Source organism: Crotalus tigris, unplaced genomic scaffold (assembly GCF_016545835.1).
Source record: "Crotalus tigris isolate CLP2741 ecotype Arizona unplaced genomic scaffold, ASM1654583v1 scf7180000024167.7108832, whole genome shotgun sequence".
NCBI lineage: Eukaryota > Metazoa > Chordata > Lepidosauria > Squamata > Viperidae > Crotalus > Crotalus tigris.
The window spans coordinates 5,116,279-5,141,454 of NW_024100417.1; the positions used below are offsets into that span (position 1 = coordinate 5,116,279).

The window sequence follows — 25,176 nt, forward strand, 5'->3', positions numbered from 1 at the left end:
CAATATAATTCTGAATAGCAGTTATAAGAAAGTTGGTTTCATTCATTGAATGCATTGTTGCATTCATCCTCTGCTTGTAAAAATTCTGAAGAATCCAGATGAATAGAAAGGGAAAAGTGGGGGTGGGCAGATAGGGGGGACTAAATACTTGCATAGTCTACCAGGGACTGTAATACTTTCCTAAAGACAGGAGAATTGATGGGGGATATAGAGTTCTCCATTTCTACCTTTTCTCTTTCTTAACAGGTATGTGAATACTCTTCTGAAGCTCATTCCACCGGTACTAGGACTCCAGGAACAGCTACGTCAAGCAGTTCAAAATAGGGATATGGAAACTTCTCATGGGATTTGTCGTATTGCTGTAGCCTTAGGGGAGAATCATTCACGGTGAGAAGCATTAAGCCTTGTGTGGGTATTTAATAGCAGTGATTGCTAGAGCCATTCATGATTCTCTATTACTCACAAATAGCTTGCAATTTCTCAAATTCTATTTAGAGATCTAGATGATTTAGGTGCTAATTTACAATCTTGGATTTGGGGGGAACTCTGCAGAATCTTAGATCTGTAATGTGCATGGAAGTTATTCAAGCTCTAAAACAGTTCCAGCTGATGGGCTTCAGTGGGCATTTGCTTCATGAATTGTTGAATCCTACTCCATATGTATTATCTCTTAAGTTCTATATTTTATTATATTAGACTACCCGTGATCCGTTGGGTCATCATTTCAAAGATATTTTCTTCTCTAAAGAGACAAAATGATCGTGGGCAGGCAAAAAACAGTGGGAGTGACTCCAACTTTCTATAAACTTTCCTATTAACTTGCCTTCTGAGAAGATGGCAGAGAGTGGTGGAAATGATGATCACTTGACTACAGCAGCACAGCCACAAAGCAGTGCTTAAACAACCACAACTTTGCCAAATTTCAATCCCACAGAAGTAATGAGTCCCAGATTTTGGACTCATTGTTTAAGTTAGCTCATTTGAGATACATTGATTCAAAAGTTGTTGCCCTTTGATACACATTTTCATCCAACTGAAGATTACAAACAGTTTTAATAGTATATAGATTCCTATGGGTCTGCCATGATATAGCAGGTTCCTGATTCTGCATTCTTACTACCTTCCCTAGAGCACTTCTGGACCAGGTAGATCATTGGCAGAGTTTTCTGGCACTGGTCAACATGATAATGTTCTGCACCGGAATCCCAGGACACTATCCTGTGAATGAGACCACAAGCTCACTTACACTCACTTTCTGGTATACATTGCAGGTAAGAGTTCTCTTCCTGAAACAGATTCCTTCAAGTGGTATTTTCTTAGCTTGATATGATTTATTTATAAGAGCCATGGTGGTGCAGTGGTTAGAATGCATTATTGCAGGCTCAAGGTTGACTCATCCTTCCATCCTTCTGAGGTCAGTAAAACAAGGACTCAGATTGTTGGGGGCAATTTGCTGATTCTGTAAACCGCTTAGAGAGGGCTGTAAAGCACTATAAAGTCATATATAAGTCTAAGTGCCATTGCTATTGCTGTCCCCTGGTTTAGTGGTTTATGTATAGTCTATTTGTTCTGTACTTGTGGTAGAAACACACATTATATCGTTGATATTGATGTCGACTCTGGACTGAGTACTATGTAGTATGTAAATCAGCAGATGGTCAGACTTCAATCAGTCAAAAGTCCTTTGTGATCAATACTTTGCTTATTAAAGTCAAGATTCTTGCTTCCCTCCATGCAATGAACGCTTTACTGGGTAGTAGAACTATTATCTTGTTGCATCTTATTTCTGTTCATGTTTTATTGTATGTCATTGGATTTGAATATCCATCCTGTGTTTAAGTAGGATGCCTTTTCTATATAGTGTGGCAGATTAGGTTGACACTCCTGCACTGCTCAAGAACAAGGCTATTTGTTGAAGTGCTGCATTTCTAAGTGCCAGCTTGAAATAGGATGAGGTCATATGTTGCCTCAGTATGTGACTGGTGCAGTACTTCAGTCCACAGACACATTATTAATGAATGGTGCTGAACTAGAATAGCATCTTCTATAGTCTATTGGAGAAAGGAGGGTTTTTTCCTGCCATGTCTACTGTACATCACAGCAATATGCTTACTCTTAGTTCTCACTGTGTTTTTGACTTTTCATTGGCTATGAAATGCATGACTTCATTATGAGAACTAGTTTTTTCCTCACTTAGACAAAAATAAGAACAAGATGGTCCTTATATCTGGTCTGTGATAGCTTCTACTTTTGCTTACAGATAATTGCTGGGAGGTGATACTGCTTATTTGGTGCATTGACAGAGTATAATATAAAGTTATTCCTTTACTTTAATGTTCTGATTTAAAAACAGAGACAATTGGAAGTCTGTTTTGGAGAACTCCGATAAATTCAGTTGCAAACATATCTCTGAAAGACATCTGTAGCCCTATAGCTGTATCTTTTTTCCCATTAAAACAACAGCAGCCTCTTGTCATTGCCTTGCAGTTAGGACCTAGGAAAAGGGTCAAATGCCAGGAAAGATATCTGGAGGGCCCTTGCACAATGAACAAGTCAATATTAGGCAGAGCAGCTGAAATATTTGAGGAAAGCAGTATGATATTGAATTGCGAGTTCTAGCTATCCCATCAGAAAGTACTGATAGCAGTAATTTCTTATGATCATACCCAAATCTTAGGGGTGGTTGTGTCACATAGCTTTTCTCTGCAACTGAGCAATTATCTTTTTGTTTGCAGGATGACATTCTGTCTTTTGATCCAGAAAAACAGGCTATGTATCAGCAAGTGTATCGACCTGTATATTTTCAGTTAGTGGATGTACTCTTACATAAAGCTCAGTTTCCTTCTGATGAAGAATACAGTTGCTGGTCTTCTGATGAAAAGGAGCAATTTCGTATATATCGGTATGGCCTTTTGCTTTTAATATAGGAAATGGCTTGTGAACCGCAAAAGAGTAGTTAATCACACAGTATTAGTTGTAAAGAAGGCTGAATGTTGGATTATTAGTGTTTATTTTAGCTATATCTATGTTTACTTCGTCCTGTAAGCAGACTTTTTGTGATTCTTTTGTCTTCCAGAGTGGACATCTCAGATACTTTGATGTATGTATATGAGATGTTGGGAGCGGAACTGCTGAGTAGCTTATATGACAAACTGGGTCGCCTTCTGACAAATTCAGAGCAGCCATCCTCATGGCAGGTGAGGATAGAGTTCTGCTCTCAGATGACAGCAGTAACCAGTGAACCATTGGCCAGGACTAGGGATGAGGGAGGAAACCATGTAGAGGAAGTAATGGAATAAATGGGTATTATTTTATTTGTCCAGCCTGAGCTCTATATGGCTATTTCTCTTTTAGTTACTACCTTGGTTAGCAACCATTCACAGATACCACAGTTGTAAAAAGTCATTTTCTCACCAATATGCATATTTATCCCCAAATTTTGTTCGCCTGACAACAAAAGCCTTAATTATTGTGATTAAGATCTGACTTAAAACTTCTAATCAACTAATTAAGATCACAGACCTGAGCTTGTAAACTGGAAATTAGCACTTTCTGGGGAAGCACTTGTTGCAGAGAAAAGCAGCTCAGGAAGAGATCTTGTTTAAGCAATCTCTCTGCTCTTTGAGGTGGAAAAAGGGGGAAAAACCGGGTCAGGCACAGGACATAGTGCAAGATAACTTTATCTGAATGGAAGGGCAGCAACAAATGATCTTGCTCTGTCCCTCCCTCCCTCCCTCCCTCTCTCTCTCCCTCTATCTCCCCCTCTCCCTGTTCCTTTCCCAAACACACTTAGCTACCATTTTGCTTAATAATCAAGTTGTTGGAATGAAATGTGGTTGCTAAATGAGAAGAGAGTGTAAAGTGGAAATTTAAACAGCTAATAATTAGGTGCTTCCAACTGAATTTTAGTAAAATGATCTGGGTATTTTGGAGCCTCAAATTGAAGCTGGAACTTCATACAGTTGCGAGTTCTTTATACCTAGATTAATATAGAGATTGCTATAGCAAATGTGCAGTCTCATTTCCTTGGATATTACACATACTGGTCTTTTTAGTTTAGTGAAGTATATTAGATATGTCTGCTACACAGAGATAGTTGTAATGTTGGGCCACATTTCCATATATGGCAGCTGATCAGAATGGATCACTGACCTGTGTTATCAGAATGCTACTGGTGTGGCAAACAGTGATGGAAGTATCAATGATTACAGGGGTTCCTTATCCATCACTGTGACAGCAAACAAGAATTGAGCCCTGACCATGATTTATAAGCCAAAGCATTTAAAAGTAACAATGCCAATGCTCCAGCATACTGAGCATGTTGTAAACTCAGTGATCTATATATATATATAATGGCCCATTGAGAAAGGGAATGTGTGTGCAAGATACTTTGCTTTTGCTTTCCCATCTCAAAGTAGTGGAACTGTGAGAGGCCAAACTACTTAATTTTCAGTCAATTGCTACTCAGGCCTTATATGCTATGAATGCACAAGATAAGGACAGTGAGTATAATTGTACATCCCAGATTCAGATGTAATAGTCTTGAAAAATAATGCTTGCTTTGGGGAAAAATTTATATCATAGAATTAACTGTAAGAAAATGACAGTTATATTTTTCTGTGGGAACTAGCTCCATACTGTACCTCTTTTGTCAGAATCAAAATTTGAGGGGGAGCTATTTATTGCTGGATTCAACACATCTCTTTTTTATTTCTGGCAGCACACGGAAGCTTTACTTTATGGGTTCCAGTCCATTGCAGAGACTATAGATGTAAACTATTCAGACGTGGTTCCTGGCCTTATCGGTCTCATCCCCCACATCAGCATCAGCAATGTACAACTTGCGGACACAGTTATGTTCACTATTGGTGAGGAAATTGGACAAGTGGAGGGGAGGTGCTGTTGAATGGGGAAGACTGCAATTCTGAGATGATATAACTGTTACAAAACGATAGGTTAACATATCAGCAAAGTAATCTTGAACTAGTTTTCTTTTTGTTACTAGGGGCTCTCTCAGAGTGGCTGGCTGATCACCCTGTAATGATCAACAATGTCCTGCCCCTGGTATTGCAGGCTCTGGGCAATCCAGAATTATCTATCTCTAGTGTCTCTACTCTTAAGAAGATATGCCGTGAGTGTAAATATGACTTGCCTCCGTATGCAGCCAACATTGTTGCTGTCTCTCAGGTAACAGAAAAAATGGTTTAATGCAATTAAAGTAATAGATGGATAATTAAAATAAACAAAATCCATTATTGAAATAGATCCAGAAGTTTCATTTATCACTCTCTATGCCACCGTACTTAATAACGGAATATTTGAGACTAGCCTATATTTAGAAAAACAGACACTTGGTCAAAAGAAGGCTTTTTTTATACAGGTGATAAAATTCTCTCCTTTAAATAGGCAGGAGCACATTGTTGTCTCAATTGTTGCAGATCACCTCCCTTAATCATGGCAACAATAGCTGTCAGTCTAATCAGTGGTCAAATGCTGACCTTCATCTCTCCACATACCCTGCCCATGTCCTTGAGATTGAAAAGCTGAAAAGAAACCATATGAAGTTATTTGGTTATTTCCTTGTGACCTGCCCCAACCCTGGAATCCAAATCAAAGTAAACCATTCTGCAGAGAATGATGAAAATTGCTCACAGTAAGCTTCCAACTGTTCCAACTTCTTTCCCCAGTATATTGATGGAGGCAAGGCCACGCTTAAAAAAAAAAAAAAAAAATGAGTCATCCAAGTATATGCACAGGGTGAGTGCAAATATGTGTTTATAAGTTTATATGGGAACATGGATGTGTACAGAATAATAAGGAAATAAAATGTAGAATTTAATCCTCTTCATTTCTGGTCTGCAGCCTCTGCCTAGAATTTCCTTTCTGAGGATATAGGGTTCTTGAGGATTAGTAGGAAGGATTTCCTACTGCTGGTGTTCAAAGAGTGAAAAATCTAAGATTTTTAAGCAATATTTATCATTGATCTAGATCAGACATGTCAGATTCACGACGTCATGTGACATTGCGAGACGTATCGGGACAGTTTTGCCATTGCCGGCAACGGGGTGGGCGCGGCTTCCAGATGACGCATTCGGCCCGCGGGCCGGCAGTTTGACACCCCTGATCTAGATGTACAGGAGTAGCCTTTTTATAGCAAAAATAAGAAATTCTAAATCAGGGGTCCTCAATCTCCGGTCTGTGAACTGGTTCCGGTCTGCGACATGCCAGAAAGTGATCTGCGCAAACCAGTGAAGCTCCATCTGTGGGATGCAAGCAGCATGCAAAGCTACACCCCCTAAGGTCCATGGAAAAACCTCTCTCCATGGAACCGGTCCCTGATGCCCAAAAAGTTGGGGACCTCTGTTCTAAATAGCATATATGACCTGTGTTCAATGTGTGTTTATGGATAAATTCAGCTGACTTGATAATCTTTATATCTTATCCAACCACAGATTTATGGTGAGATGATTGCATGAAAAGCAGAGGTCATCCTTTCCCCAGTAACTGAAATTTAGTCAAGATGGCTCTTCACTTGCTTAAATGTTACCTATGTGGTATATGATAAGTTCTAGTGACTCTGTGGCAAGTAGAACTCCAGAGGCAAAGTCTTTACAATCAATTACCTATAATGAAATCCTGATTGCTATTCTTTTTTTACTTGTCCATTTTTGTCTGAAGCTTCAGTTCCCCTAGAACAGGGGTAGGCAACCTTGGCTCTTTTATGACTTGTGGATTTCAATACCCAGATTTCCTGAACCAGCCATGCTGAAGTCCACAAGTCATAAAAGAGCCAAGGTTGCCTACCCCTGCCCTTGAACCTCTATTTGCCTCACAGAATTTTCAGGTGGCACTATGGTTAGGCCATTGTTGATGTAACTAAATTCTGCATTAGAGGCAGCATTCACTTTCTTGACTCTTTTTCCCTCTGTAGGAGGTGCTAATGAAGCAGATTCACAAGGTAAGATTGTTTTCCCCATTTGACAGGAAATTACAAGTATGCATAAGATATGGTTTCCTATCAAACTATTACAATGGAATTGAACATTGCAGCAAATGTGAGGCTTTACTAGTGAGACAAATGAGGCTTTCAGTTCCTAAATAGAGATTTAGTTATGTCTCCTAATAACAGCAATGGCCATTCCTATACTGAGTCATGCCATTTATAAACAAGTTTTAGGATAAGTTCTCACAAAGCATTTTTAAGCTTAAGCTTGTGGATGATTAAGAGTTGAGTGGGAAGATGAAGTGAAACTTTCTAAATGCAATAATAAAATTGAAAATGCTATCCATCTTTTGTTTTTAGACAAGTCAGTGTATGTGGCTGATGCAGGCTCTGGGTTTCTTACTGTCTGCCCTCCAAGTGGAGGAGATTTTGAAGAATCTACATTCACTTATAACTCCTTACATCCAACAATTAGAAAAATTGGCCGATGAAACGGTGAGCTACATCAGATGCCTGATAATGGTTTCTGTTTTTTCTTAAGGAAGACTAGGCCTGCTATATGTAAGAGGCTTAACCTTTTTGTTATAAGTCATGCTTACTTTGTAAGCCCTCTTTTGCTTCCTTTCATTAGTGATTTCTACCATTGTCCTTTAGTTTATACTCTTCTTTATTAACATCCCATTCATCAATTCTACACTTGGGAACAAAGACATGGGGCACTTTCTCATGGCTATGTTAATGCACTATCCTCCACCAAAAGATATGCTGATGTAAGCTGTGCTGTTCCAACTATCAAGCCCTAGTCTACCATCAGAATTTGGTTGGTGAGAATTGCTGTCCTTAAATTATTGATAAAGTGCTAGTTAAGGAGAAGCAATTGGTAGATTTCCGTGGCTTCACTTCCCTTTTCACCAAAATCATCTGCCAGTAAGAAAAATAAGCAGAGGTTGCGCTTATTAATATGGGGTGGGGTGGAATAGGCTGGGTATAGAAAGTATCTGGGAAGGGTGGTTTAGCCACTTTTCATATTATCCAAGTGGAGAGAAATGCACAGTGATGCATGACAGAGCTCCCTGATGCTCCATGCTAGTGTTGGATTATTTTTCAAACTAAATGCTACACAGGTAGCAACCATTCGCAGTTACAATAGACCTCCCCAGAGCTACTTACTATTTGGTTCTGATGGCTGCTCCTGTGATCACATGACTGCATGTTGGGCACTTGGCAACCAGCATGTATTTATGGCCATTTGCGGTGTTCTGTGGTCACATGGCTGTGTTTTATGTCATTTTTGCCAAAAATCCTGGCCTTGATTTCCAGTTTTTGACAAAATGGCCCATAGTGAACAATGGTTTCACTTTATGATTGTCACGTTGCTTAATGACCTCTGCAAAAGTCATTAAATTGGATTGGTTACGTAGGTGACACTTCATGACTGTCACAACTTAGAATCGCAATGGTCAGGCTCCATTACAGTCATAAGTCGAGAACTACCCGTATCCATATCTTAAAAGAGTCTTACAATTTACAAAAAGAATTGTGAAGAGCACTGTAATGCACATTTCTTCTGCTTTGCACTGCACTGCTCCGCTGTGACAGATAACAGACAAAGAAGATGGATTTTTTAAAAATTAGTTTTATTCATTTATAACATAAAATGTGAAAATACAAAAGCAAATTGTAGGGGACAACAGTAGAAAAGGGGAAAACAAAAAAGGTGTGAAGAAAAGGAGGGGAAGAAACAAAAGGCATTGACTTGTGATTCTCTCTGTTGCAGTAAAATCAGACATTAAAATCAAATCTCAACTTTTTACATTTCTGTAGTAGTTATACACTAGCCATTTTTGTATCGGCAAATCAGTCTAATCGGTAAAACCCCAAATCATGATATCATTTTTTCCACCTCAAGCACAAAGTCCAGAAGCGGCTTCCAAGTAGAAACAAAAGTACTTAATGTTTTTTTCTTTTATCAGCACAATCAATTTGGCCATCTCTGCTAATTCCACCAGCTTTTGTAACCATTCGTCCATGGTAGGAATCGAGGCATCCTTCCACTTTTGTGCATAGAGCAGTCTTGCTGCCGTCATCATGTATAAAATCAGAGTTCTGAATTTTTTTTCCAGTTCTCTTTCCATTAGGCCCAGGAGGAGAGTCTCTGGTTTAATCTTTATGTTCACTTTAAGAATTTTCTGCATTAATATATGAATCCTACTTCAGTATTTCTTTGCCTTATCACATGTCCATCATAAATGATAAAAAGTACTTTCTTTACATTTACATTTCCAACATTCATTTGAAATACCGCTATACATTCTAGATAACTTATCTGGTGTTAAATACCAGCGATACATCATTTTGTAAAAAAAATTCTTTTAGGTTATAATTTAATATGAATTTTAAGCCTTTTATCCACATAGTCTCCCATTGTTCAATCATCACATTATACCCAAAATTCCTTGCCCACTGGATCATACAGTGTTTTACATGTTCATTTTCCAAATTCAATTTTAATAACTTTTATAGACCTTGGCAATTATATGATCATCACTACCACATAGCAAAGAAGATGGATGGTGAAAAGCATAAGGAGCTCCGCTTTGTCCCCCACCCTCTTTTCAAATTTGTTAATCCAAGATATGGGTCAGAAATCCTGCCGAGATGTGGAAATAAAGGCTGAGATGCTCACTCAAGAAAGATCCTCCTTGCTTTCATAAAACATCTGTGAAGGCTACTGTTTGGCCCCACTGTCTTACCTTCAATACAGTCAGCTTTTGGGTGGGGAGAAACTGACAGGTGCTAGCAGACCAAGGCTCTGCTTCATTCCTGAACAGATCTCAGGAGAGGACAGAACTGCCCAGTGATGCATGAGTACTTCTCGTGTCTTTTCAGCCTTCTTCTTCCATTGTTTTTCTCCAGTAAGAGATGCATTTTTCAAAATAGAAAAAGCTGCTAACTTTGTTTGCTGCTGCCACAATTATTCAGGCTCCATTACAGTTTTGCAGACCTAAAGGTTCTGCAAACTTAAAAGGTGAGATGGAGCAATTGAGCATTGAAAGGAAACCCCTAGGAGACACACTAATGGCAAGGTGTTATCAGCCCAAAGTGATTAGACCCGGACATTCCATTTTGATTTCTGTACTCTTTGCAGTTGTGCATAGGTGGGGGAGAAGGAACGAGAAAGTGAGTTTTGCTTAGAAAAATGCACTTGTGGGGTGGCCTATGAGATTGGATCAAAAGTTAAGTGTATGAATCCTATGTGCATATGCATACAAACACATACATTTTTCATGGTATTAGCTGTCTTAAAATTCTCTTACCATATCTTTTAGAGGCTGTTCTTCCAAAATAGAAGAAACTTGGTGCTGGATCAGGCCAAATCTAGTCTAACAGTTACTCAGGGTCTCTTTACTAAAAGCTTTATTTTAGGAGACTGCTGATCAGGAAAGCAGGAAAGCTTCTCCTGCTTGAACTGTAGTGTCTACCATTACATATTGAAAGAATTGTGAAATGTGAAAAAAGCAGAATACCTTTGAAAAAGGACTAGAGGAGAGGGGGGCATGTCAAAGCAATCTGAAGTGGCCATTAGGAACAGGGAGATCCCAATTTTTCCCTTAAGGTACATGATCAGTGAAGAGTCTTAAATCCATAGCAAATATGTATTGGGAGAAATTGAAAGGCCTGATTTTAAGACTGAAACACTACAATAGAACTTTAAAGGTGTCTTCGTGGTTGGCTGGGGATAAAACTAAGGCAATGTCAGGTGCAAACAACCAGACCCAAACTGGAAGTGTTCAATTAGCTGCTTTATTGCTCAAACCTATACACAGGGATCTTCTCAGACTAACCGTTTGCATCTGAATGACACTAGATAAGATTCAATGGTGTTCGGGGGGGGGTCAGACTTTGCCTTCTTGTGCCCACATGGGGGTTCTAGACTAAGTCCCCCTTTTGACTCCTTCCTCAGCTCATCCAGTTTTTCTTCTATAGGCAACATCATCTAATTTAAAAATGGTTAGTGGCACATGCTCATGCTATAGTTAGAGGAGTGCAAAGATCAGCCTGAAGTCTGCTAAGAATGAAGCACTAGGTACCTAACTGTGTTTCACAGTACTGTCATTTCTTATTGATGCCAACTTTGAAAACTTGATGATAGTGGCCTATATCCTGGGCCAAGTGTGATGACTATAGTGATGCTTTATGTTGCAGCCCAATCCATCTAACAAGCTAGCTATTATCCATATATTGGGTCTACTCTCCAACCTCTTTACCACTTTGGACATCAGTCACCATGATGATGATCATGAGAACACAGAGGTTAAAAAACTGCCAGTGCCTCAGGGCCCCAATCCGGTGAGTATTGTTGCATAGCTGAAGAAGTTCTCTCTGTGTATTAATACAACTAATTCTTTAATAAATGCTTGTTTTCTCTGCAATGCAGTTACTATAAGCAGCTTTTCCTGTAGAAGGTAATACCAAGTTCTATTTAAAAATTATGATAAAAGGGATACTGTTATATACTGTTCCTATATTATGTTTTGTAATAATTTTAATAGAAGTTCTAATTACAACAATAAAAGATTATACAAAAGGAAAAAGGAAAGAAAAAAGTACAAAAAAGAAAAGAAAAAAAAAATCCTTTTTCAAGAAAGCAACTTCCCACCCTCATTATGGCAAGTATAAACAACTTCATAATCTCTTCATTTCCTTTAATAATAAATATAAAACTTTTTATCCCATAATTCATCTCTTAATAACATGCTAATCAAATAAGCAACATCTTTTTCAATCAGCAAAATGTCTAATCAGAGTTTTAAAACAATATTTCATGTATATAAAACTCAACATTCCACTTCTCAACTGTTAATTGTAAGCAAAACCCCATTTAAAAGAAATAAAATGATCCCGATGGCCTAATATAAAACAAGGAATTTAGTTTAACATGACAAGGAGGGACCATCTCTCCTTTAAAAAAGACAAGAGCTAATATACAACCTTCTATGCCAACAATTCCAAAGAAAATCATCCCAGATAACATACATCATTCAAATAAGCATTCCATAACTTAACTATAAATTACAAACAAATCCACATTTAGCAAATATAAAGTAATCTAGTATTCTAATATAAACAAAAAATGAAAATTTATCGTAAAAAACAGGAATGATTTCTCATTTTATAAAAACAAAACAAAAACAAATAATTTCTCATTTTATAAAAACAAATAAAAAGTCAGATACAGAACCAGTTTAAATGCTACCTAATTAAATAAGGGGAAAAGTTTAAACATCATATTAAATGCAAGCAAATACAGTATGCCACATTTTTCCTGTCCAGATACCAGCATCCTAAAAGGACAACCCAAAATCACAACATTCCCATTTTAAACGTGGTCAAATAAACCAACTTTGTATTCCTTTTTTTAAAAATACAGAACAATCTTTCTGGGTAATCCATTGAGATGGTTGTTGATCCTTGTTACAAATGTCTTCCATACTTTAAATAGCCTCTTTTGTAAGTCCAAGTATTATCATTTTTATTTCCTTCTTAATTTTTAAAGGCTCACCTATTTTTTCTTTATAACAAATCCTTATTCAAAGTTTTGTTCTGATTGTACCCAGATAGATTTTCTTGCATATGTTTTTTCTGTACATCTTATTCTGGGAAGAAACTGTTCTCAAGAAGACACAAGATAGCTAATGTAATTGATTCAAGCTCCTGTTGCAGTTCCCATTATAGGTTTTTAAAGATATCTCTGACCATCTTTACGAATTCCTTTTCTTGTTATGTCTCCAGTATCAAAACAGTTTTTCTTTTCCAGAAAAATATATTGTTTAAGATTAATTTTAAAGTCTTAATATTCAAAATCAAATATTCAAATGTTTTCTGAGCCCGTCCTCCATTTAAAACTCATAACCAAACCTTGTTTTGCTTCTTTGCTGTTTATTTTAAAATCTTAAAGTTTTATAAAGATAGATCTTCATTTTCTTTATTAAAGATTGAAGGCGCTCACTTTGAAGGTATCTTAACTTCTCTGAAGCAGTTAATAGCAATTTCTGCAATGGCTGCAAACATCTCCTCTTTTCATGGAGCCATTTTTAGTCTGCCATCTTCCCTGGAAGTCCCTTTCCATTCCTCTATTCTAAGTGAGTCTTTTTAGTTGAGTTACCCAAGATCATGCAAAGTTTTTGTATGACTGTTTTAATGATCAGAACTAAATTCAGAACATTCCTTAGAAAAAGTTATAAGCTTCCTTTGTATTAGCCATTGAGAAGAGGAAATACGGTATGCATTGTATGTTACTAGTGTACTTAAAGGAGGTGCACAAAAGATTTCCAAGACAATCTCTAACCCCTTTTCTACCTGAAAATCCGAATGCCTATATACTTTGCTAAAATACTGTGCTAAATACTTTGCTAAAATCACAAGCGTGTAAGACACACCCATTTCTAAATTATATTCTATGTTCATTCTCGTTTATAGGTAGTGGTGGTGTTACAGCAAGTTTTCCAGCTCATCCAGAAAGTGCTCAGCAAGTGGTTAAATGATGCCCAAGTTGTAGAGGTAATGCTTCTTCTAAGTAAAAAAAAAAAAAATCACACAAAGGGATACAGGACAAGCCATTTTCTTCAGGTGATTATAGTGCCTTGACTAGGTGGATTTACTGCTGTGATATCTGGCCTCCAGGGATCTGCTAATAACAGAACATTCCTTTTAAACACATAAGCCTGAAAAAGCTTCACCTCTCTGCTAGGAGGAGAAATCTAGTTTTATCCTGTAGTGCTGTTAAAATAGTTGATCTGTGATAGGTACTTGACATAATACTGTAATATGGATCATCTGGATTATGCTGGTGTATTTCTTAGATTAGATCTATTATATTTCTTCTTAAATAGCTTGACATTACCATGCTATCCTCTTTCTGAGGTAACTTATGAAACCTATGAATCAAGTCAAGCATATATACTTAAGAAGCATGATATTATCTATGTCAGTGGTTCTCAACCTGTGGGTGGGGACCCCATTTGGGGTCGAACGACCATTTCACGGGGGTCGCCAAACAATGCAGTCCGCCATTTTTTCCCCGTTTTTTAAGCTGTGCTACTCCCTTTTATTCTATTGGCTTTTGAAAGCCAATAGAACAGACTCTCTTGAATAGAGTCTAATTCTATTGGCTTTCAAAAGCCAATAGGAATTGTCCAGGCTGTCTCTGCCCTGCTGAGTCCGCCAAAAGTCCCATTCTGCAAATGGTGCTGCACCAGTTGAATAGTCCTCGACTTAGGACCGGTTGAGTAGTCTTCGACTTACGACCGGTTGGGGGTTGCGGCATTAAAAAGGTTGAGAACCACTGATTTATGTAGTAGTAGAGCTGTTTGGATTATTAATCATTCACTGTATTTTTTTCCTGGTGCAGTTTTGCAATTTTATATGTATATATGTAGCCAAGTGAAATATATGTATGAATTGTATGAATAACAACTTGACATTCTTGCTTTATAATAAGTTAAAATCTATTTAGTTGCCATCTTTAAAAAAATCACAGTTTTACTATGAAAGTATTTAAAACTTATAAAAATATTTACTGTTAATCTAATACCAATCTGATCTGCTTTTAGCAAAATGGTAGTCACTTTTATTCCATCCTGCATTTTTAATAGTTTAAATATTTGACTTAATTAAGCAGTCGATTTTACATTGTGTCCTCTGGATCAGAAACTTAAGTCCATGCTGGCTGGGGATTCTGAAAGATGCAGTCTCAAGTAATTCCCCTAACTTGGGAAGGGCTGAATTGGTTCAGTTCATTTTGGTCCAGTTTAATTTTTCTTCTGATTATTTGGTAATACAGCTTTAAACATCTCAAAAATGCTTGCTGCAGTAAAAAAAATAGAGAGGGAGAAAACAGATATCCAGCAATGTTCATGCAGATATACAAGAAAGGAACAGTGAGATTAAAAGGGCTCACTGTCCTGTGGTAATAATATTTGCTGCAGCCTAAATGAGCCTTGCTGTGTCATTCTTTGGTTGACCCTCACTAATGGGAAAGCAACAGTTATTGTGATCTCTTCTCTCCCAGAGAAAGTGCCATTATAATTTCTCCCTCACTCCTCATTTCCTCTTGTTTTCTTTGTTACTTCATCTTATATAAAATGTATAAAATATAATTTTATGTTGTTATAAATAGTTGCAATATATTTTTTAGGCGGCTCATTTAAAATTGATAAAAGCAGCCAATTGAAAGGGAATGCAACAACTGATCTATGTGTACTGTATTTCATGGAGAGAACTGAGAAGTATATCCAGACTGTGAAGAATTAGGAATTTTTGTACCAAATACCATTTTATATATATATATATATATATATATATATATATACACATACATACATACATACATACATACATACATACACACACACATATACATATACATACACATACATACATACATACATGCATACATACATATATATATATGTTTTCTGAGGTTTTCGCGGGTATTTGTATGTAGGTCTTTGGTTGTTCGGGTTTTCTCCCACGTAAAATTGGAAGTGTCTTGGCGATGTTTCGACAAAGTCCCATTCGACATCTTCAGGCTGGTGCTTTCAGCTTCGTACTTCGAGGAGCAATGTGTGGTCTTAGCTGTTTCTTCCTTTTAACTGCCAGTGGGGGTATGAACTGACTGGGTGGGAGTTTGGCTGTGTTCTGATTGGGTGGAGGGGTGTTCTGATTGGTTAGGGGTTTGGCTGTGCTCTGATTGGATGGGTTGGCTGTGCTCTGATTGGATGGGGGGTTGGCTGTGCTCTGATTGGATGGGGGAGTGTTCTGTTTGGGTGGGGGCTTTGTTGTGCTCAGGTTGGTCTGAGTTGCATCTTAAACCCCCCTGCACCTCAGACCAACCGAAACATCGCCAAGACACTTCCAATTTTACGCAGGAGAAAACCCGAATAACCAAAGACCTACATATATATATATATATGTATGTATGTATGTATGTACAGTATGTATGTATATGTATGTATGTGTGTGTATGTATATATATGCACACATACACATACACAATTTGTATGTAACAGGAGATTGGCAACAACCTGCTATAACCACATGCCTAGGGCTATTCCTTTGTAATATTATTTAGTATGAGACAAATGAGTGCTGGAAACTCTTTAAATTCCTTTCTGGTTATGTTTTATTTTGTTTCTTGCTTTATCTTTTGCTTATTTAAAAAGGAAGATAGGAATAATCGGTACAAACTTGAGAATAAGCTTTCATATGGCTGAAATTTCTGTTTGATATATCTGCAGGACCAATCAAAAGCTGCTTACACTAAATTCTCAACCATTTCCCTAATAAAATTATATTGCAAGTTTTGCCTCAATATGAATGAGGTTCTTTGCATTTTTAAGAATGACTGAATATAGAATTGAAAGCTTTAATCCATTGTTCAGTGTAAAAATCTGAAATAAGTATTTCTGAAAAAGGTATTTCATCTATATTGGTAGACATCCAATGAAGGGAGGCATGGTTATTCTGTGGGTGCCAGTGTTGAACTGCTCTTAACTGACTTTTGTAAAAGTCAGTAAGAATCTGTGTTTCTCCATTATTTTACATTCTGGGACAATAGTAAATATGTATGTGAGACATCCTTTCAGATATTTGAAGAGTACAAAGAGTGCTATCATTTAATCCTTAGTCTTTTCTACTTAAGAGTAGTCTTATAATAATTTTCATTGTCTTTTTCTGAACCTATTCCAATTTTTTGAATCTTTCTAAATATGTGCAGCCCAAAATTAGACATACAATTCAAAGTGTGATTTGACCGGTACAAAATTATTGCAAACAATCCTTCTATTGATTTGGAAACATTGCTTCTGTTGATGCAGCCCAAAAAGTGCATTTGCGTTTTTGTTTTTTTTTCGCATTGATATAATATTATTGACTCATATTGACATTGCAGTCAGCTACTGTTTTTATTTCCCTGCAAGCACTGCTACCAAGTTAGATGTTTTTCATCCTTTATCTTGGAATTCAGTTTTTTATGAAACAATTGTATCATGAGCCATGGTGATGCAGTGGTTACAATGCAGTACTGCAGGCTAATTCTACTGACTGCCAGCTGCCAGCAGTTTGGCAGTTCGATTCTCACCAACTCAAGGTTGACTCAGCCTTCCATCCTTCTGAGGTCAGTAAAATGAAGACTCAGATTGTTGGGGACAATATGCTCTGTAAACTACTTAGAGAGGGCTGTAAAGCACTGTGAAGCCGTATATACGTCTTAAGTGCTATTGCTATTGTTATGTCAAGGGTGGCCAAACTTCTGGTGCCTTCCCCTATCTCTGAAGGAGAAAATTGTCAAAAAAAAACAGATCAGGAATTTGTTGAAATGTCTAGGCTTGGTGGAATTCTCCAATTTAGGTAATAAGTCCAAATTAGGTAATAATAAATTAGGTAATAAGTCCCTATAATTACTTTGTCATGTCTGTGAAAGGTTTGCAATTTGTTTTTGGAAGATATTATTCACATATTTTCCATGCTGGGACTTGTGATAGTAAAAATTCAACCCCGGTGTTCCTTTTATTTATTCTTCTGCTTATTTTACCACAGATGCTCTTTAAAGTGCTAAGTGGGTTTAAAGTGCTCACTTGTGTTTCTGAATAGGAGTCATTACTTTTAACATATAATGCAACTTTTTCTATTGCTTCTATTCCTATTGAACAATTTTTATATTTCAACTGCTAGATTTCATTCCTGGGGCTCTTCCACAATGTCTTTGTCATAACTATTGAATCTTATTTGCCTTCCTATGTTAATAGTTTGTTCATCTTGTTTATTTCACATATAAAAATTATTGAATTAACTAAAGAGGCCATAAACTTCATGAACCAATGCTCTTTTTGATTTTTCAGTCAGTGCTTCAATGGCCTCTTTATTACAATGTTCTATAGCAAGATCCTTACTTATTCTAAGATCCTTATTTCAGGATTTTAGTCCACATGAGATTCATTATGAAGCCCTATAACCAAATTTTGGTCAAATTGTTTCATTAAGCCTTTTGTTTGTTTGTTTGTTTGTTTGTTTGTTTAGCATATTTATATAGCTACCCAAATGGGATCTTACAAGGTGTATGCCATCTTCTGCAAGAAATCTGCCATGTACGTAGCACAAACCATGGATACGTAGCACAAACCATGGATACTAAATCTTTCCTGTTACCACCACTTCCATAGCCATTCACTTGCAATATGCTTGAGGTGGAAATTTTAATACCAAAACTAAAAACTGCAGTTTATTTACAAATAAATGTTGGGCAGAAAACAAGGGTGCAGCTAAGACGTCCGAAGGCCTGAATATTTAAGTTATTTATTCTGTAGATATGGCTGCCGGAGAAAATAATGTGATACATAATGATGTTAATAAGAGATTTCATTTGCTGCTAAATAAATTGTTTAAATTGTTTGGAGAATAGTAGGCTTTCCTGCAGTACATCCAAGTGTTACATGAATATCACACTTTCTAACTGAAATATAGATATGCTGATCACATCAGAAATGTCTCCACTTCTATTCAAGAAAACCAACTTTTGAAACAGCAGGAGGATTATAAAAGTGAAAAGATGATAATATTGGAATAATAGTTGATGCGAGCCAGATAGAATGTTTTTTTTTTTTAAATGGACAGCCAAAGATTAGTCTTTGTTTAATCATGAAGCTTTTCTGGATGAAAACAAACAAGCCTTGTTCAGTCTACAATATCTCAAAGGATAAAATACAAAACAATTATGCTGCCTCAAATTTATTCAAGAAAGAATAGAATGCAAAACAAATAACTCCTTGGTTGAGGGAAAAAGGTATGCCCTGGATTCAGTTTTCCCTTGACACGGCCTCTTATCCCCACAGTCTGTGTGCTCCATTTTTGAAAAATCTGTGAAGACTCTTCTCGATGATTTTGCACCCATGGTACCTCAACTGTGTGAGATGCTGGGACAGATGTATAGCACTATTCCTCAGGCATCTGCTATTGACCTCACCAGGCAGGTAGGTTTTTTTAGCACATTAATCTCTGGTAAATACTAAATTCAGAAAGGAAACTAATACTTGTTGAGTAGTTTTTCTGCCATCTGGTGCCCTTGGCTTTTCCTTTGATAAAAGAATTTTACAAAAAATGAAATATTTTTTCTCTGTTAGCTCATAGTAAATGGATTGTTTGTGCCTGTATGGACAAAACAATTGAAAAACTGCAATGTCCCTGAACTATATAATTTCTTGCTTCCTTTGGTATCTTAATACTAAAGCTTTTGCTGCTACTTAACCAATTAGTTGGTCCAAATATGAGTAGGGGGGGGGAGTTGGAAAAAAGTAGGTTTAGGAATGTGAAATAGAATGGAGAATATCATAACTATTCAATTTCTGTGTTCTCTTATATCCTCAGCTAGTTCACATTTTTGCCCATGAACCTGCCCACTTCCCACCGATCAAGGCACTCTTTCTGCTTGTCACATCAGTTACATTAACACTCTTTCAGCAAGGTATGTATGTCTTGGAACCCTCATTCTTGTGAAGCAGTTGCATTGGTAACAGTTCTTTCTAATTTAAAAAGTTCAGATTAGCCTGTAGGATTGCAGATAGTCACAGTTCCCTTGCTCAGATAATAGGCCCTGCTGAATGAGCTCCAATGGAGTTTAGACATTATATCCTGAGTAATGAGAATCAAATTGATTAGCTTGTTTCTCCCTGAATATCAGTCATCACTTGAGAGGGCAATACTGCTATCATGTTCTCCTCTCCCCTCCTTCCAGCTTTTTAAACTGAAACTGTGCCCTTTGGTTGTCAGATTCTCAATTTTAGTAGAAAGTCGAGTTAGTAGTCTTGTCCGCATAATGGTTGGCTTTGAATAAGACCTGCTAAGGAGTGTGTTGCTATTTAGTTCAGCATAACCAGAACAGTGTGTTGTACTCACATCTATCTGTTCCTGTGGCCCAATTTGTTCTGAAGGTTCTGCACCACAACTCCCCTGTCCTTCTGCTTACAGGTTTTCTCTCAGAGCTCTGCTGATTTCCTAGCAAGTGTTGGATTTGCCTTTTGCTTCTGCGGAACTGCCATACTGCCATTAAGTTGTCCCTAATTGAAGGGATAAGCTTAGAGTATGTAAATAATTTCAATAAAATCAATATGCAGTAGCATGGTAGTAGGGTATCTGGTCCCATCCCCTGGTGGTTGGTTAGAACTTGGAACTTGGAATCAGTATTTGAGTGATAACCTACTAATGCCTGGTTTCATTAGGCAGAACTGTGGCATCAACACAGAGGAAGATGAGTCTCATGGTGCATGATGCTGAAAAGAAGAGTGGTTATCAGCAATCATGCTGGTCTTTCCCTGTTAAAAATATTTCAAAGTTTTATACTTCCCAGTCAAGTGAACATTTTGACAAGCATGAAAGGAACATAGTGTGTTGGGATGGCCATTAGAGTTCAAATGGATTCTAGAACTTGTATTCACTCACATCAATATTGGATTTGTCAATAGACTCTAGAATTATCTTCAGGGACCAAGTTTTTTTAAGATAGGTATCCAGTGCAAATATGCTAGTTCTCTAAAAGAAGTTGATGTCCAGTTAGTTCCTGCTTCTCTTTGTCTTCCCTGCTAGGATGCAGTCAGTTTCCCCTTCTTATCCCTGGTGCTTGGCAGGGGAATCTGGGCGACATGCCTATTCCTTTGCACTTTCTTTCTGTTCTTGGGTTTCCAAGCTCCATGATTTTTGTATGTTTTGTTTCTTTAACTTGCTTCAAGCTGCTCATGTGCCTGCCCTCTCCAGCCCACCCTGTTGCACCCTCCCCCCCAACCCTTCCCTTACTCCTGTTTTCACTTGTAAATTCTTTCTGTATCACATAACTATATGATGTTAAGTTGCTGTTTGTATGATTTTTCTCTTCAGTTACATCTTTATTATATTTTTAGGGCCCAGGGATCATCCTGATATTGTTGATTCATTTATGCAACTCCTGGCACAGGTGTGTTTTAGTTTCTTATTCATTCACTTTCTGTTCTCTCTCTTTCTCTTTTTTAATTCAATTTAAACCTATTTTAGCTTTCTGTTGACAACGTTTTTCCTTTTAGTTGAATATCGAGTTTCTCATCTGTTTCCGTGGAAGTTGAAAACAAAACATTATCCCTTTTCTTAGGTATAGGTTTGTCCCTGCCTCTCTACATAGAAATGCAACAAGACTTCTAGATTGGATTTGGTTCAGGTCATGTGCTGTGACCTGAAACAGGAGGAACCTTTGGAAAATGGCGAATGCAGTTCAAAAACTTTAAAAATCCATTTTGTATATGTTTGGCTGTTTGGCTCTACTGATTCTGAGCTCTTAACAAATCCAGAGTCTCCAGTTGTTGGGTAGAACTCAGTGATGTAGTGGGTTACATCCAAACTCCTAGGAGAGAAACCTGATCTAATGTGAGTAACAGGAAATAAGAAACTTGATTTGTCTAAGTGCTTTCAAAGTCTCTTGGTGCTCCATCCTTCTTCACTCTTGTTGAGATTTCCTAGGTTGGGTTGTTTTTTTTTTTTCAGATCATGAATTTTCATGCCATCTTGTCTCAAATGTTGTTGTAATTATATAATGTACAATGCAGTGAGCAGTGAGGTACTGCTGGGATAATTCAGTTTGGGAATAAGTGGACCGTGAACTGCTTTTGGCTTGGATGAGCAATACCTTTACTGGAAATCAGCTGCAGCACTACAAATTAATGAAGCAGGGAAGGGCATGATCTTTGATATCATCTGATTCTCCTGACTACAGCAAGATGCTCTCCTCTTGGCGCTGATTTATTGTTGCTTGATAAGTTTTTTATAGGCTGTGATGTGGAAAGTGTTTTAGCACCTAGCATCCCCTTGTGACAGATTTTAAAACTTGCAGCCATAATGCAAATACATTTCATATTTTTTTCTTCTGCAGAACTAAAGATCTCAGAAAAATATGAAATTTTAACAATACTTTAAGAATCAGGGTATCGCCTTCTTAAAAATGCTTTTTCTTTACCTGATTGAGGAGGTATTATCTACGCATTTGCATTTATGCACAAACAGTGAAATCAGTTGATAGTTTGTACATGTAACCGTATGATAACTTTATTCTTGGCATAGGTTTGAAAGAATATTGTTGTCTTGGGAGATACTGAGGGCTTAACTCCAACAGACTAAGAGAAAACTGAATGTTTGTAAATTGGAAGAGCTTTTACAGAGGGTTTGAGAAATCACATTCTGAATGAGGAGAGGAAAGTCTAGAGCAGTGGTTCTCAACCTTCCTAATGCCGCGACCCTTTAATACAGTTCCTCATGTAGTGGTGACCCCCAACCATAAAATTATTTTTGTTGCTACTTCATAATTGTAATTTTGCTACTGTTATGAATCGTAATGTAAATATCTGATATGCGGGATGTATTTTCATTGTTACAAATTGAACATAATTAAATTCTATTCCATTCCATTCCATTCTATTCTATTCTATTCTACTCTCTTCCATATTGTCTATTCTATTCTCTCTTCCATATTGTCTATTCTATTCTCTCTTCCATATTGTCTATTCTATTCTATTCTATTCTATTCTACTCTACTCTATTCTACTCTACTCTACTCCGGTCCGGTCCGGTCTGGTCTGGTCTATATTCTATTGTATTCTATTCTACTCTACTCTACTCTACTCTGGTCTGGTCTGGTCTATATTCTATTCTATTCTATTCTATTCTATTCTATTCTATTCTATTCTATTCTATTCTATTCCTATTCTATTCTATTCTATTGTATTCTATACTATTCTATTCTACTCTACTCTACTCTACTCTACTCTACTCTACTCTACTCTATTCTACTCTATCCTACCCTACTCTACCCTACCCTACCCTACTCTACTCTACTCTACTCTACTCTACTCTGGTCTATATTCTATTCTGTTCTATTCTATTCTATTCTATTCTATTCTATTCTATTCAACAATTTAGGTTGTCTTCTTCCTGGTTATTCGAAAAAGATTCAGTTATAGAAATGACAACTTTCCGATCATTCTCTACATCTCCCAGCTTTGATTTGGAGTGAAATGAATCCCAAATTGCCCTTAGTATATTTTTTTATTTCAAAATGGTCAGGGAGGAGGGTAATTTCCCTAAGAACCGCCCGCCGTGGTGCTCGAGGAGCTCCTGTCTCTCAGCCCCCCCCCCCTTTCAAGGAGGAGAGTTCAGGTGGGGGGAGCAGAGGGAAAGTGTTCTCTTCTCATGGAGGAAATTGGCCTCGGTAGCTCGCCGTACGTGAAGCCTTAAGCAGCATGAGAATTGGAAGAGCGAGGGGTTCCACTTTCCATCCCTGCTGCGGCGCTTGCAGCTTTGTGGGTTGGTACTTTCACGCTCGTGGGATTCGAAATGTCACAATGGCTCAGAACGTTCAGAGTGTTACATTGTCTCTCACGCTGCCCATCACTTGCCACATTTGCCTGGGGAGTGAAACGTGTCCGGGCCCGATGCCCCACTCCCTTGCAAAATGCGCGTGGGACGCAGGAAAAAGCCCCCTCGATGGAGGAGAGGAGGAGAAGCGCTTTTAATTCCACGCATTCTTTTTTCTTTTTCTCCCCCCCCTCCACCCATTTCTTGCGTGGCTTTAAATGGGCGATTATTTCTGAATTCTAGCTTTGTCCCTAGCTTTGGAAACGGCTCACCGAAAACTTTATAAGCGGTATGTCAAGCCCCTGGGTTTGACATGAACAAGTGGGGGACAGGGAAGGAGCAGCCAGCGGCCAGCCTACATCCGTATGCCGCCCCGGGGTGCTGCCTGAGTTCCGTGGACCAGCTGGGAGTCGGTGAGGCCGCCGTGCACTGCCCAGCTCCCGAAGATCAGCTGGGAGTCGGCGAGGCCGCCATGCACCGTGGCTGCCTCCCTCCATTGACACGGACACCGGGGAAGTCCCTACCACCGGCTGGGTATCAGAGGCATGCCAGCCAGACGCCGGAGGAACCGCCTCTTACTTCAACTGCCCCTCGCTCTCACTGGACACAGGGGGAATCCTGAAAATCAGCTGGGCGTCTGTGGCAAGTCAGCCAGACACTGGAGGAACTGCCTCCCGCCGCGGCCACCTCTCCCTCTCGCCGGGTACCGGGGGGAATCCCCGGAAGCCAGCTGGGCAGTGGAGACGACCGGCTGGACGTTGGGGGGTTGTCTCTTGTCGCCGCCACCCCTCCTGTGTTGCCAGTGGTCAGGGGAGGCTGCCGGTTGCCGGGGGAAACTATGGCCTCGTAGAAGAGCATGGAGTCTCAGTTCCTAAGACCATCGGAAATATGTATTTTCCGATGGTCTTAGGCAACCCCTGTGAAAGGGTCGTTCGACCCCCAAAGGGGTCGCAACCCACAGGTTGAGAACCGCTGGTCTAGAGGAAAGCAGTAGAAGAAAAAAAAACCTACCTAGTCCAATTTCACCAACTGAGGGTCTCACAGTATCTCAGAACTGTTTCAGCTAAGCAGCTCCAGAATCTTAATGTTCAGGCTGTCTCTATCTACATCCTGCCACAAGATGTAACAAGAAACTTCTTAAAAGCAAAAATGATAGGGGCTGAAGAAAATGGGATCTAAAAGATTCAAAAGATTGTTTTCTAAAACTAAGAATTCTAGGAGAGATGATTATTTCAGGGCTTTTCAACCGGTGGCACGCATACCACTGGTAGTACTTTAGCACCTGGCAGGTTGTACGTGACCCCTAGCCAAGCGTAGCGGGGGAGGGAACAAGCTAAAGTGGCACTGCACAGGCCTGGAGGTGATCAGCTGAAGCTTCAGGATTCAGCAGAAGCCCCAGGATCTGCGTGCTTGGCTACATGCTGATTGGAGCTTCCGGCACACCCAGAAGAGAAGAGGAGGAGGAGGAGGGGGGAGAGAGGAGAATCTATAAAAGGAGCAGGTTTTGGTGGAAGAGGGAGAGAAAAAAAACATGGAGAAAGAGAGAGAAGAGGCTTTTGTTAGCAAAGTGGTGAGGAGAGAGCAAGCGGCCTTTGCAAGCAAAGTGTGAGTGAGAGAGCAAGGGAGAGGCTTTTGGGAGCAAAGAGTGAGAGAGAGAGAGCGCACGAGAGAGGCTTGTGAGCAAAGATTGAGTAAGCGAGCGAGTGAGTGAGTGGCTTCTGCGAGCAAAGAGTGAGTGAGAGTAAGTGAGAGGCTTTTGCCATACAAAGGGTGAGAGGGAGGCTTTTGCGAGTGGTGAGAGAAAAAGG

The 25,176-nt window shown here is 38.6% G+C and overlaps 1 protein-coding gene across 3 annotated transcripts in view; it reads left to right on the forward strand.

Annotated features, from left to right (window-relative positions):
* The window catches only part of IPO13 (importin 13), a 57,553-nt gene that overhangs the window by 20,503 nt on the left and 11,874 nt on the right, over positions 1–25,176 (forward strand). For all 3 annotated transcript variants that reach the window (XM_039323144.1, XM_039323145.1, XM_039323146.1), the window contains exons 3-15: positions 247–387; positions 1,130–1,271; positions 2,736–2,902; positions 3,077–3,197; positions 4,721–4,868; positions 5,006–5,187; positions 6,932–6,958; positions 7,304–7,438; positions 11,150–11,293; positions 13,424–13,504; positions 18,835–18,972; positions 19,367–19,463; positions 20,893–20,945. In XM_039323144.1, coding sequence (XP_039179078.1) covers positions 247–387; positions 1,130–1,271; positions 2,736–2,902; positions 3,077–3,197; positions 4,721–4,868; positions 5,006–5,187; positions 6,932–6,958; positions 7,304–7,438; positions 11,150–11,293; positions 13,424–13,504; positions 18,835–18,972; positions 19,367–19,463; positions 20,893–20,945 — 1,576 coding nt within the window. The remainder of the gene's footprint in view (positions 1–246; positions 388–1,129; positions 1,272–2,735; positions 2,903–3,076; positions 3,198–4,720; positions 4,869–5,005; positions 5,188–6,931; positions 6,959–7,303; positions 7,439–11,149; positions 11,294–13,423; positions 13,505–18,834; positions 18,973–19,366; positions 19,464–20,892; positions 20,946–25,176) is intronic.